The 13,273-nt window shown below is 40.0% G+C and overlaps 1 protein-coding gene across 1 annotated transcript in view; it reads left to right on the top strand.

Moving 5' to 3' along the window:
• Positions 1-967: 967 nt before the first annotated feature.
• LOC132300527 (uncharacterized) overlaps positions 968-13,273 on the top strand; it is a 28,587-nt gene continuing 16,281 nt past the window's right edge. Inside the window, exons 1-2 of the mRNA XM_059797642.1 lie at positions 968-1,238; positions 3,071-3,351. Coding sequence (XP_059653625.1) covers positions 1,160-1,238; positions 3,071-3,312 — 321 coding nt within the window. The 5' untranslated portion in view covers positions 968-1,159 and the 3' untranslated portion in view covers positions 3,313-3,351. The remainder of the gene's footprint in view (positions 1,239-3,070; positions 3,352-13,273) is intronic.

The raw sequence follows: 13,273 nt of genomic DNA, 5'->3' as shown, positions 1-13,273 counted from the left end.
TAGATTTTGGGTTATTGAGTTCACTTTATTTTAATTTTCTGTTCACTGCAAGTTAAATGTTAAAATCCTCAAATAGGTTTGTCTTTTCGTTGATGAGATGGTGTTGGTTTATATATATATATATATATATATATATATATTGCAGAAGGAGTTGGTTTGTTGGAGCACCCATAGTCCTAATGCAGGGGCAAATTTTCAAACAAATCTCTTACTGAATTTTGATCTTTATAGAATTGGAGTTTTCTTGCAATTTATTAAGTTTTTATTTTGGTGCTTTGTTCACAAGATTTTTGGCTATTCACGTTTTTATGATTTTCTGTTCTCGAGTTTGAATGCTAAGTTTCTTTAGTTTCCCAAATTTCTCTTGGTTACCCCTTTTTTTTTTTTTTTTTTTTCATCTTGCTTATCAGGAATAATTTTCATATGCTCTTTCTATTTTTTGTCCTCTACATGTTACTGATTCTCCTTGATGAATCAGAGCTCCCGAACTACACTTAAATTTCTAGGGTTAAAAAAAAAAGAAAAAAAGAATCAATATGAGTAAAAATAGTAATAATATGTTCATATATGGTCTAGTAATTACATAAAATATAATTAATATATGTAACAATATATATATATATATATATATATATATAAACTGACCAGGGAGAGAGTAGAGAGACTATGGGCAATGGAGAGAGAGATGGGCAAATGGGTTTGATAGGAATAAAGAAAGCCAAAATGCTTTATATGGGGAGAGAGAGGACATGAATGGCATATTGGAGGATATTTTTGTAATTAAGACTAAGGAGTATGTCACGTGCATAATTATATGAACAGAGAGCGGATTCCGGCACCTAGGGGGGACAAAGTACTCACTTTTAGAACTGGCATGAATAATTTGCTCACTTTTTTAGTTCAGGGTATTTTGTTTATTTGCTAAAAGTGAAGGGGTATTTCGCACTTTTGCCAAAATAAAAGTTAGAAGGGAGTGATAAAATACAAATAGTCGAAACTTGAAACACAACCTCCAACGGTAGCGTAGTTTTTCCACAGAGCGATATTTCCAGAGCGAGCGAGAGAGAGAGAGAAAGAAGAGAGAGAAGAAAAAGAAGAGAAAGAGAGAGAAAGAAGAGAGAGAAGAAAAAGAAGAGAAAGAGAGAGAAAGAAAAGAGAGATGACTGAGATCTCAGGACAGAAGAGATCGCTGTGGTTCCTACTATTCTTCTTGTCAATTTCTCTACTACTCGTTCCTGGTTCGTTTCTCAGATCTTCTACCCAATAATTTTTGCAGTACCTACATTTTATAATACATGTGTGTTTGTATGCGTATATATATATAATGTGAATTATTCAGATGAAATTGGTATTGAGCCTGTGACTGTAATTGTGATTGTAATTGGAGCATTTTTCAAATCCGTTATAGATCTCTCTGAATTGTGTATGTGTGTTCATGTCGAGTTGTTTTTTAATTTATTATTATTTTTTTTAAACGCCATTTTTTGTTTTTCTATTTGTAACATTTGATTTTCTTTTGCAAAATCCGTTTGAATTATATAATTTTTTTTATAAAAAAATTTAGTTTCTAGATCGATCCGAAGCTTTCCACGTTATAATTTTGATAGTACCCAGTTTGAAAAATATGAAATCGGACTAGTCTTTTCATTGCCCCCAAGGCATATGGCATCCTGAAAGAAACTAAAAATTACTGGTTAACACCTTTAACTACTACTAATTTACTAGTTTAACTCTGAAGGATACATATTTAATCTTCATAAAGAAAATGCTGTTCTAATTCCCTGTTAGGATTCAACTTTGATGCACGAAAAGCGGATAACACCACGAACGAGGCAGATCTTACCTTGATCCATCACAAGTAAGAGAAATTGAAACCTCAGTGCTTCATGACAACTTTTGTGTTTTTTCCAAGTGTATAGATTCAACTAGTAAAAAAGTTAAAAACACCTTTCAGTAGGCTTTAACTCACTTTTGGAGAATCCGAATCGAGTGTCGTTTGTTCTGTTAGAAAATTAGACTCAGAGAGCTGTCCAGTCATATATGCTCACAACCTAGTTTCTTTTGTATTGAGTTCGGTTGAACTTCAAAGTTAACCCAAAAATAACCTCTGGATGTTCAATATATTCTTCGAAAGTTCAGATTTTCAAATCACTTTCTCTGATGGGTTATAGTATTAAACATTTAGTTATATACATAGCATTATCAAATATTCATCTTTCCATCAAAGACCCTTTGGCTTCGTTTGGTTAGATGGAATTAGTGGTAAAGGAAAATAAATGGATTTTTTTTTAAGTGTTTGGATAGCAGGAAAAGGAAAATTTTGAGATAAAGTAACTCTCCATAACCATCTAATGCTCCCCAAAAAATTTCCTCCAACAGAGCACAAAAATATTTTTCTTTCTTTAGAAAATTATATGAACTTGCAATGATGTCCTTATTTATCTTTCTAAAGAAAGTGTGTTTATGCGTAACTTTGTTAAGTATAATATAATTGTCTATATCTCTCTCTAAATGTTCCTTCAAAATCAATTATTTATATTCTTATATTTCATTTATTCTTTTAAACAACCAAACATATTTATCTAGTAAAAAATTATGTAGACCTTTTATGTCATATAATAAAAATCGTATCCTCTTATGACTGAAAGGGGAGTTCTATCGAACAACTATTAGACCAACCATACTTTATGGTACCGAATGTTGAGCAGCTAGAAAACAACATTTGCATAAAGTGTGGCAGAAATGCGGATGTTGAGATGGATGTGTGGTAAGATCAGAAAGAATAGAATTAAAAATGCTCATTTCGGGAGATGGTTGGAGTAACTTCAATTGAAGATAATTTCTGTTATGCTTTTAGTCTTGGTTGTACTTTGTTTTGGGGCTTATATATATGAAACTTTGCTGAGCATGCTAATGATGGACCTGTCCAAACATGGTCCTTACATCTTAAAGTATGCCCTTTAGAAAATGAGTTACCATCAGAATTGAGAGATATCTCCCTTCTACAGTTCTTGATTTTGGTATTCTTTTTGTTGTCTTAAGTCTCTCTTAGACATTTTCTCAATTTCAGGTTTTTCAACTGATTCATCAAATCCCAAAAATGGGACTAAGGCTGATACTCACACTACTTCCAGCACTGGCACTGGGTCAAGGGTAGTCATCATATGCCTTGTGCTTGTGGCAGTTGTGTTTTTATCATTTTTCCTTTTCAAATTATGGCAGAAGAAAAAACGTGAAGAGCAGTATGCTCGTCTTTTAAAGTTGTTTGAGGAGGATGATGAGCTGGAGTTTGAACTTGGCCTTCGGGATTGAGCCTATGTCCCAGTTATATATCAATTCGGTGTAGTTGAGGTATGACTATTGAATTTTCACATTTTTCTAGTTCCCATAGTCAAAAGATTTTTGTCATGTCTTCTTGGATGTTAGAGACTCAAATTTATTTTTTGAACATGCAGTTTCCAATGGTTTATTAAAATCCCAGGGAGCTTTTCAAACAATTACATGCATGAATCCTTCTGTTTCTTTATGATATTTTATTATTTTATTCATAGTAACTGCAAGTCTGCAATGACGACGACATTAAGAATTACAACAATATAAAGGCCAAGTGTTTTTCACTCCTTTAATTATTATTTTTTTTGTGTTTCCGGGGCCCACAAATTTTTGAGAAAATTTTTGGCCATAGGTACTGAATTGCAGATCATATATGATTTAACTATATGATAATCTCAATTTCCTATTATTTTATGGAAGGTTTCAAACGTTTGGACTGTTTGCCTTATCTTTTTAGACGGTGAGACTGTGAGAGCATATGTACTTTGTTGACTTTAAGAGATAACCAAAATAAAAGTAAAGTAGAAGATGAAGAAGAGAAGAAAGAGGAGGAGAGGAAAAGAAAGAGAGATGGGGAAAGAGAGAAAGAATGGAAGAATACTTTCATCCTTCCACCACATTCTATTTATACTAACAAGTTTCAAAAATTACACATAAGCCCCCAACATTAAATAAGTAGTAACAAATAAGCCCCTAACAACCCTCTCCCTCAAGCTGGTGCAAAGATATTTATCATGCCTAGCTTGACTAACATATTTTGCAAACAAGTCTTGCTCACACCCTTAGTCAAAACATCAATAACTTCATCGTGTGTTGACGTATGGAGTACAAATTAGCCTAAGACGAAACGTTTCCTTGATAAAGTGTCGATTGACTTCAATGTGCTTTGTCTTGTCATGTTGAACTAGATTGCGTCAATGCTAATAGAAGCCTTGTTGTCACAATACAATTTCATTGACTTGCAAATAGGATTACCCTACTCATCCAACAAAGTTTGTACCCATAACAACTCACAAACTCCATGTGCCATGGATCTGAACTCCGTCTCTACACTATATCTAGTTACTATAGATTGTTTCTTGCTTTGCTATGAAAAAAAATTACCTCCAACAAATGTGCAATATCCTGAAGTAGATCGTCGATCTGTCACAAATCTTGCCCAATTAGCATCCATATAGGCTTCAAAAAGTAAGTGGCCATGATGGCCAAACAATATCCCCTTACATGATGAACCCTTGAGGTAGCGGAGAAAATGATGAGCTGCCTCAAGACAAGGTGTATGCGGGGCTATGTTACCCGGACTCGGGTACGGGTGTCGGACACAGGTACTTGTCTAGAGGTCGGATTCGGCATTCTTTTGAATTATTGGACACGGGGACTCGGCTAAAAAGTGTCCAAAAATTGAGCACAGACACTTGGACACGTTAAAATATTTACATGTAATCTTAATAAACTTATAAGATGCTACATTTATATACTAAAAGTTAAAAAATTGTAAAAGTCTGGATGATTTGGTTATAAAAAAAGTTTTAAATGGATAAAGTGTAAAAGATAAAGATTAGTATTTTATATCTCGAGTCACGTTTGACAAATAACCTTTCACTATTTGTTTTATTTTACTCTTTCACTATCTTTAAAACCACGTGTCAAATTTCCCTTTCCCTATTTATTTTATTTTACTCTTCCACTATCTTTTAAATACATTAAATACAGAGTGAATAAAAAATTAGCTGTCAGCAACTTTTCAAAACAACAGCTGTCATTAATATAACAGCTGTTGAAGTCCAAAAGTCTCCATTATATACAAGTGGAGACTCACGTGGCAGCAACACAGCCTTTCAACAAACCAACTGATCCAGTGTGAAAAATATTCTTGGTTTATACAAATATGCGTGCAAAGGCTGTGCGTGAAACACAATCATCTTCAGCTTTTAGCAAAGACGCCGTTTTTAAACCAGAGAACCTCCAAACAAGTAAAAGGGTAGCCGATCTATGAAGAAACAATCCAAAAAAAATATCAAACTTTCACAAGCGTCAACCGATCCAAATGATCTGCAAGTTTTCTTCATGAACCGCCGTGTCCGATCGCACAACAGAGTGTCCGACCCATATCAAGAGTTGGTGTTCGTGTCGTTTCGACACGAGCACCTCGGCCTCACATAAAGAGTCCAGGTAACACAGATGCGGGGCATGCGTAAACTAATTAATCACACTAACAACATATGCAATATCCATAGGTAAATTAGTCTCCCGACCAATCGATGAAATCTTCCCACATCATCTCATGGGTCACCATTCACATCATTAAGCCTATGGTTCTGCTCAATGGGAATATTAATAGGTCTAGCTCTAAGCCTGCCGGTTTCAGCCTACAAATCTAATACATACTTCCATTGAGAAATGAATACCCCTTTTTTGGATCTACACACCTTGATGCAAAGAAAGTATCTCAACGATCCGAGGTCTTTAACCTCTAACTCTGTCCCCAAGAATGACTTCATTTGATGAATCTCTTTTGGATCATTTCCATTGATAACAATATCATCAACATATACAATAAGGGCAGTGGTGCACCCCTGGTGCTTCTTAATGAAGAGAGTATGATCTTCCTGACTCTGTGTACCCTAGTCTTTTCACAATAGTGTTAAACCTCTCAAATCAAGCACGTGGTGACTGCTTTAACCTATATAAGGCTTTATTTAGCTCTCACACTAAATTCTGACCATTAGAAATCTTAAACCCTGGTGGCATAGTCGTATACACCTCTTCCTCCAAGTCACCATGAAGGAAATCATTCTTTACATCTAGCTGATTTAAAGGCCAATTCAAATTAGCAGCTTGAGTAAGGAGGACATGTATAGAGTTTATTTTGGCAACTAGAGCAAATATTTCTAGATAATCAATTCCATAGGTCTGAGTGAAGCCCTTTGCAACTAACCGGGCTTTATATCTTTGAATTGTTCCGTCTGCATGACACTTTAGGGTGTGTTTAGTAACGTTTTCGTTTTTTGTTTTTTGTAGTCGCAAAGAAATAAAAATATAATTTTGTTTTTCGAAATAAAAACAGAAAGCAAAAATAACGTTAAGTAACCTTTCTTGTTGCCACAATTTAATAACAAAAAACAAAAAGCGGTGTTTAGTAAAATATTTGTTACAAATTTTTTTTTTTTTTTTTTTTTGGGAAATTTTTTTAATTTATTTTTTCATCCATCTATCAAAATCTAACTTTCAATCATTATAAAAGATATAATCTAAAAAGGAAAAAAAAATATATATATACAGGGCAAGATAAGCATACAATTGTATAATGTATATATATAGAATATAAAAATAGATTATATATATATATATATATTAACAAAAAATCTGAAAACAAACGACAATCAATACATTTATAACAATAAAAAAAAAAGAAGAAAAAAAAAATACCGGGCGTACAGTTGTATAATGTATATATATAGAATGTTAAAATAGATTTTGTATAATGTATATATATAGAATATAAAAGTACTAATGGAGTAATGTCAGTGGTTGTGTATTAATGGAAGAGTAATGTTAGTTGTTGCGTAAAAAACGAGGGAAACAGTGGTGAAAACGTTTCCTCTACTATAGTGAAAAAACACAAGAATCATCATTTTGATGTTTTCTCTTTCTTTCATAAAAATGAGAAATGTTTTTCATTAAGAAGAAACAAAAACAAAAACAAATTACTAAACATGATTTTTGTGTTTGTTTCTCTTTTTTAAGGATTGACAACATAAAACAAAAAATGTTTTGGGTTACTAAACACACCCTTATTGTGGAGACCCATTTGCAGCCTGTTAACACCTAAAATATAATCCGAAGTAATCATGCGACGTGGTAAAAAATCCCGAGGTCTGAACTCTGGGTCAGCCTATGATCATTGGGGGCGAAAGATTAATTTCTAATCACGGTGATCGGAATTAAGGTCGGGAGTTAAGAAGAATGGAATTCTTAGGCCGTTAGGACTGAGATAAGGAATTGAGCTTATAACCAACCATGACCAAGACTCTCAGTCACTATGATCATGATCCAGAGTCTTAACCAAGACTCTCAGTCTCTATGGCCATGATTAGGAGTCTTGGCCATTATCTCTCAGTGTCACTATGGTCATGATCAAGACTCTCAATCACCAAGTGGGTCCGAGCATGAGGAGGGACATCAGGCCAGCCACCAAGTGGCGGCCGAGAGTCAGCAATATGGTGACACGATTTAAAAGTAGAGTGGAGGCTTCCCAACACCAAGTTGCTTGGGAAATCAACAAAAATATGGAGCCGCTAGTGGCTTCATCCCATATAACTAATACTTAGCTCCAATAGCTGAATGGGGTGATCAATGCCTTAGTGACTCGTATTGATAGGCAGGTTATTGTTCAGCCACCTAGGTTAGAAAACCAAAATGATAGACAAAGGGACCAATTTCCTCCTTAACAAGTTAGTCAACCAGAAAGAGGTGCCCAAACACCTCCCATGGTTAATGGTCCTTGACCAATAGCACCGGTTCTACCACTAGTCCATCTAGTAGAGCCAGGAGTGATTGGTCACCAGTAACCAAGATGGAGAAATCATGACCAACCAAGTGGTCGACCTCCCCATCTTCAACCTCAAGTCTTGCCACCTCAGGTTGCGAACCCAGTGGGGCAAGAGGGACATAAACCCTTGGCCCAATGCTCTTTTTCAAGACCAAGTCCCGCCTATGGTCATGACTAGGGAGCAATTAGCTGAGGTCATACAAGAACAATATGGACCATCTTTGAAAAGGGCCACTCGACCTATGTTTAGGCACCCATTTCCTGATTTGATAGATTGGATGGATCTTCCCCAAAATTTTCAGGTGCCGAACTTTACAACCTGAGAAGGCAACCAATCGACTCTTGAGTATATTGGCCGTTACACGTTAAAATGTGGGCCGCTTAGTAACAACGATTGGTATAAAATGAAGCTATTCTCCAACACTCTCACAGAGACTGCCTTCAAGTGGTATCTAAACTTGCCACAAAATTCCATCCATACTTGGCAACAAATACAGGATGTTTTCCATGATCAGTTCTATAGAATAGAACCAGAGGTCTCTATATCTGACCTATCTAGATCCATCAGTTGCCAAATAAGGATGTTGAGACATTTTTGAATAGGTTTAAGAAGGCACAAAATAGGTGCCAACTCACTCTACCTAAGAAAGAGTTTGTCAACTTGGCTCTTAGCGACTTAGAATTCGAACTACGAAAGAAGTTTGAGGGTACTCATTTTGGAGATTTATTCTAATTGGCCGATAGGGTCACCAAGTATGAAAAAATACTACGAGAGGAAAATGAGAGAAAAAACTCCTCTCGGGGGACCTATTATAAGGATCCTAATTACGAAATACACATGGTTGACACAATACACAATGATCTAGATGTCAATGTTGTTGAAATTATTTAAAAAAAGCCGTATGTTTGTAAAGCTTTGGCTAAGCCTATAGAGACCGTTAATGGTGTTCAACCCTTATCATCTTCAGCCAAAAGGAATATCTTTGAGGTTGGCAAGCAATATGCTTTCGATATAAGCAAAGCAGAACAAATCTTTGACCACCTTTTGTTTGATAAAATTATCAAAATCACTGGAGTGCATAAAATCCCCTCGGTTGATGAGATCAAAGGTCGAGAGTATTGCAAATATCATAACTCTTGGAATCATGCAACTAACAATTGTGTTGTCTTTCGTAATGTGATTCAGGCATAGATTGAGAAGGGGGCATGGAAATTCCTAGAAAAGAAGAAAGAGGTGATAGGCGTTGACAATGATCCATTCCTAGCCTTGGTCAGCAGTAACATGATTGAGATCTCAATGGTCAGTAAGCCACGAAGAATGATTGATTTTGAGGATTTGGCAAACAAAGAAAGCAAGGCTGAAGGAAAGAAGCCAATGGTTGAGAAAATTCCAAGGTCCAAAGATGACTTGGAAAAGGAGTTAAGGGAACCTCAACTGGCACTGATCAAGCAGGGATTATGCCCCAAGTGCAAGACAGACGTTAGAAGGAACCAAGAGAGATTCCATGGTGACACTCGGGGACATCCTGGAAATTCACGTCATGGAAACAGACCTAGGTCACCCCCGTCTAGGGTGCCTGTGACTAGCCGATTAACATGGCCTGACGGGAGGTCGAATGCCAATGAGCATCTCAAGCGAAGGCGAGAAGTGAACTACAATAGTCATGCAAGGAATCCAACTTATGTTGTTTGGAGGCCTAGTGTCACGGGCTTAGAGTTTCAGCACCACTCTAGCTGCTCCCATGCGGCACCAAGACGTTGCTTCCACTCTCGCAAGTACTTGGTCAGCCTAACTCCCGTGCACACCTTAGCCAACACACTCCCCTCGTGCGCTTACTAGTGTTGTAGTTGCCCTCGCCCTCTCCTCACTTGGCTTGCACACTCACACACACTAAGGCACTTAAGTTGGCAAGGAAAGAACACTTCTATTACTTCAAAGAATGCTTTGTACAAGGCTAACACTCAAGCTCTTTACAAGGCTCTCAAGACTCACTCTAGGACTTGTTGCCTACAAAATGAAGTCCTACCTCTATTTATAGGGATCCCCATCCCTAATGGACGGCTAGGATGCATTCTAACCAACGGTGGAGATCGATTCTCTAGAATCTTCTCCCACCTTCTTCACACTTCCATACTTATCTACTAGTATCTACAACATTCTAGAATTCTCCATACTACTCCACACAATTCTGGAGAATTCTAGAACCTTCCACACACTTCTATAATGTTCTACACATTTCTACACATATCTAGAATCTTCCACACAACTCTAGACTACTCCGGAAGATTCTAAAAACTCCCATGCCATGTAGTCGCCATGCAGCGTCCTCCTCAGCGTCTGCGTGTCGCCTGCGTGGCACAACCTCCATAGGCGGGGCGTGACATTCTCCCCCACCCATTTCCGTGACGCCCTCGTCACGGTTTCTTTAGCTGACCCAGCCTCTCGCAGGTCATCAGCACTTGCGCATATGTTCTTGGCCCAAACGTACGAGCGCCCTTCGGGAGATGTGAGGTCCTCACAAGCTCCATCGTGTTGACTGCCACCTCTGGACTCTCCTTCCGGCCCACGAGTGACACTATGCATGCGGCCTTGCCTTCTTCACCTCCAAGTATCATCAACGCACCAAGGCATGGTAGTGGCGCGGCGTTGTTCCTGTCTATGAACTCCAGCCCCAGCACCATGTCATGGTCGTCCATCTCCGCAACCTGGAAGTCGGCCTTGCCCTTCCATCCTTGCATGCATAGCTCCACCTCCTTGCACACTCTACTCACACGTGCCTCCTCGGAGTTGACGGCTTTGATCCATCCCTCCGTCTTGCGCATCTCCAAGCCAAGTCATTGCGCCTCCTCTGGGGTAATGAAGTTGTGTGTGGCGCCCGTGTCCACCAACGCTTGCACGGCTTTGCCACCAACCTGCGCATCCACATAGCGCACCCCAGCTACTTTCTTCGCCTTGCCCTTCTTCTTGGTGTCATGTGCCATGCTACTCAGCATCTGTATAGCCCCCATGCACCTGTCTTCGTCGTTGCCCACATCGTCCACCTTGCCCTTGCCCTTATCTTTCACAAGGGCGCTTATGGTCTTCTTGTTGGGGCAGTGTCGCAATATGTGCGGCCCTTCGCACAAGTAGCACTTCGGCTCCCACTTGCCCTTATCGCGGCGCTCCCATTTGCCACTAGCCTTAGACCTCTCTCCATGGTCCTTGCCTTTATCATGGCGTGGGCGTCTCTCCTCATCGCTGTGCTCATCATCACTGGACTTGGGCGAGCCCCGTTTCTTGAAGCGCCGGTCTCCCCCACATTTGCCGTGGTCCCTCCTGGGAGACGTGGCCCTCTTGTCATCGCCCTTAAAGTCTTCAAGGCGCTCCGCTATAGCCATTGTGGATGCCAAGTCTCTAGGCTCCCTCCTCCTTAGCTCCGTGGCCACCCAAGACTGCAGCCCATCTATGAACAAGCACACGCGTTGCCGCTCCGGCATCTCTGGGATCTCCAGCATCAAATTGGAGTACTCCTTCACATACTCCCTTATGCTACCCTTCTGCTTCAGGTGCCTTAGGTTGATTATGGCTAGGTCCTCAATGCACTCAGGGTAGAATTGCCTCTTGAGCTGCCTCTTGAACTCCTCCCATGTGTCAACTGCTCTTGCGCTTCTACCGGTGAAGTGCTGCCTCCACCATAGAGCGGCAGTGTCCGTGAGGTACATGGTGCCTGTCTGCACCTTCTCCTCATCATCCTCGATCTCCATGCACTCGAAGTACCGCTCCATGTGCCAAAAGAAGTTGTCAATCTGGCGCGCATTCCTTGCCCCATCGTACTCCTTGGGCTCCGGCGCCTTCTTCTTCCTTAGCTTCACCACGACCTCGCGCGCCTGGGAGAACTCCTTCTTGCACTCGGCAATCTCCATGCGCAAGTCGTCTACCTGATCATACAAGTCCCTTTCCTTCTCTCGCGCCTTGTTGGCAATGCCGTCAATCAGCTCGTAGAGTTCCGCCATCTTTCTCTCAAGCCTGTTAAACTTGGTCTCCGTGTAGACCAAGTGTGTGGCAAGCTTCTCCTCCAAGCTCTGCTCCAAGACGTGGACTTGGTGGTCTCCTCCGCTAGCCATGTCTACTCCAACAAAGCTCCCTTGACGAACCTGGCTCTGATACCAATTGTCACGGGCTTAGAGTTTCAGCATCACTCTAGCTGCTCCCGTGCGGCACCAAGACGTTGCTTCCACTCTCGCAAGTACTTGGTCAGCCTAACTCCCGTGCACACCTTAGCCAACACACTCCCCTCGTGCGCTTACTAGTGTTGTAGTTGCCCTCGCCCTCTCCTCACTTGGCTTGCACACTCACACACACTAAGGCACTTAAGTTGGCAAGGAAAGAACACTTCTATTACTTCAAAGAATGCTTTGTACAAGGCTAACACTCAAGCTCTTTACAAGGCTCTCAAGACTCACTCTAAGACTTGTTGCCTACAAAATGAAGTCCTACCTCTATTTATAGGCATCCCCATCCCTAATGGACGGCTAGGATGCATTCTAACCAACGGTGGAGATCGATTCTCTAGAATCTTCTCCCACCTTCTTCACACTTCCATACTTATCTACTAGTTTCTACAGCATTCTAGAATTCTTCATACTACTTCACACAATTCTGGAGAATTCTAGAACCTTCCACACACTTCTATAATGTTCTACACATTTCTACACATATCTAGAATCTTCCACACAACTCTAGACTACTCCGGAAGATTCTAGAAACTCCCATGCCATGTAGTCGCCATACAACGTCCTCCTCAGCGTCTGCGTGTCGCCTGCGTGGCACAACCTCCATAGGCGGGGCGTGACACTAGGGAGCCTAACTCAAATGTGACTCGTCAGGTTGAGACATCAGTTAACCGTCCAAGCCATAAGCAAAGAATGGTCAGGCCACCAGCCATTGGCGAAGGTTGATAGTCAAGGTTGAGTCATCCAAAGTTCTCTGGGATCGGGGATATCCCGCCAGCATTCATGTCTCGCGCTCAGATGAGACGTTGACAGCGGATGATAACTGAGTTAAGAAGAATGGAAGAAAAATACTCAATTCCACAGCCAGAGAATGTGACTTTGCTTAGGAGATAACCTGCTAAGCATGATTCGAAAGATGATCCGAAAGGAAAGTCGAAGGACAATAATGCAGTTGGGAAGGGAGGCACGGAAGAGAAATGTGCATCTTCATCCATGAAAGAAGCTGATGATGAAACAGAATTTGGTGATGATGAATTAGACCTGGATGGCCAAGACGATGGTTCAAAAGGTATAAAGTTTTGGTTCTTTTGAAGGAGTTGTAATATGGTTCTTACTTTAGTTTTTGTATTTTTTAGGCTAAGCCTGATCAACCCTCCACCATGGAAGGGGACGTTG

Source organism: Cornus florida, unplaced genomic scaffold (genome assembly GCF_030987335.1).
Source record: "Cornus florida cultivar Cherokee Brave unplaced genomic scaffold, ASM3098733v1 CherokeeBrave_3.0.0_Hap2_Chr03, whole genome shotgun sequence".
NCBI lineage: Eukaryota > Viridiplantae > Streptophyta > Magnoliopsida > Cornales > Cornaceae > Cornus > Cornus florida.
This window is presented reverse-complemented; position numbering and strand designations above follow the sequence as displayed.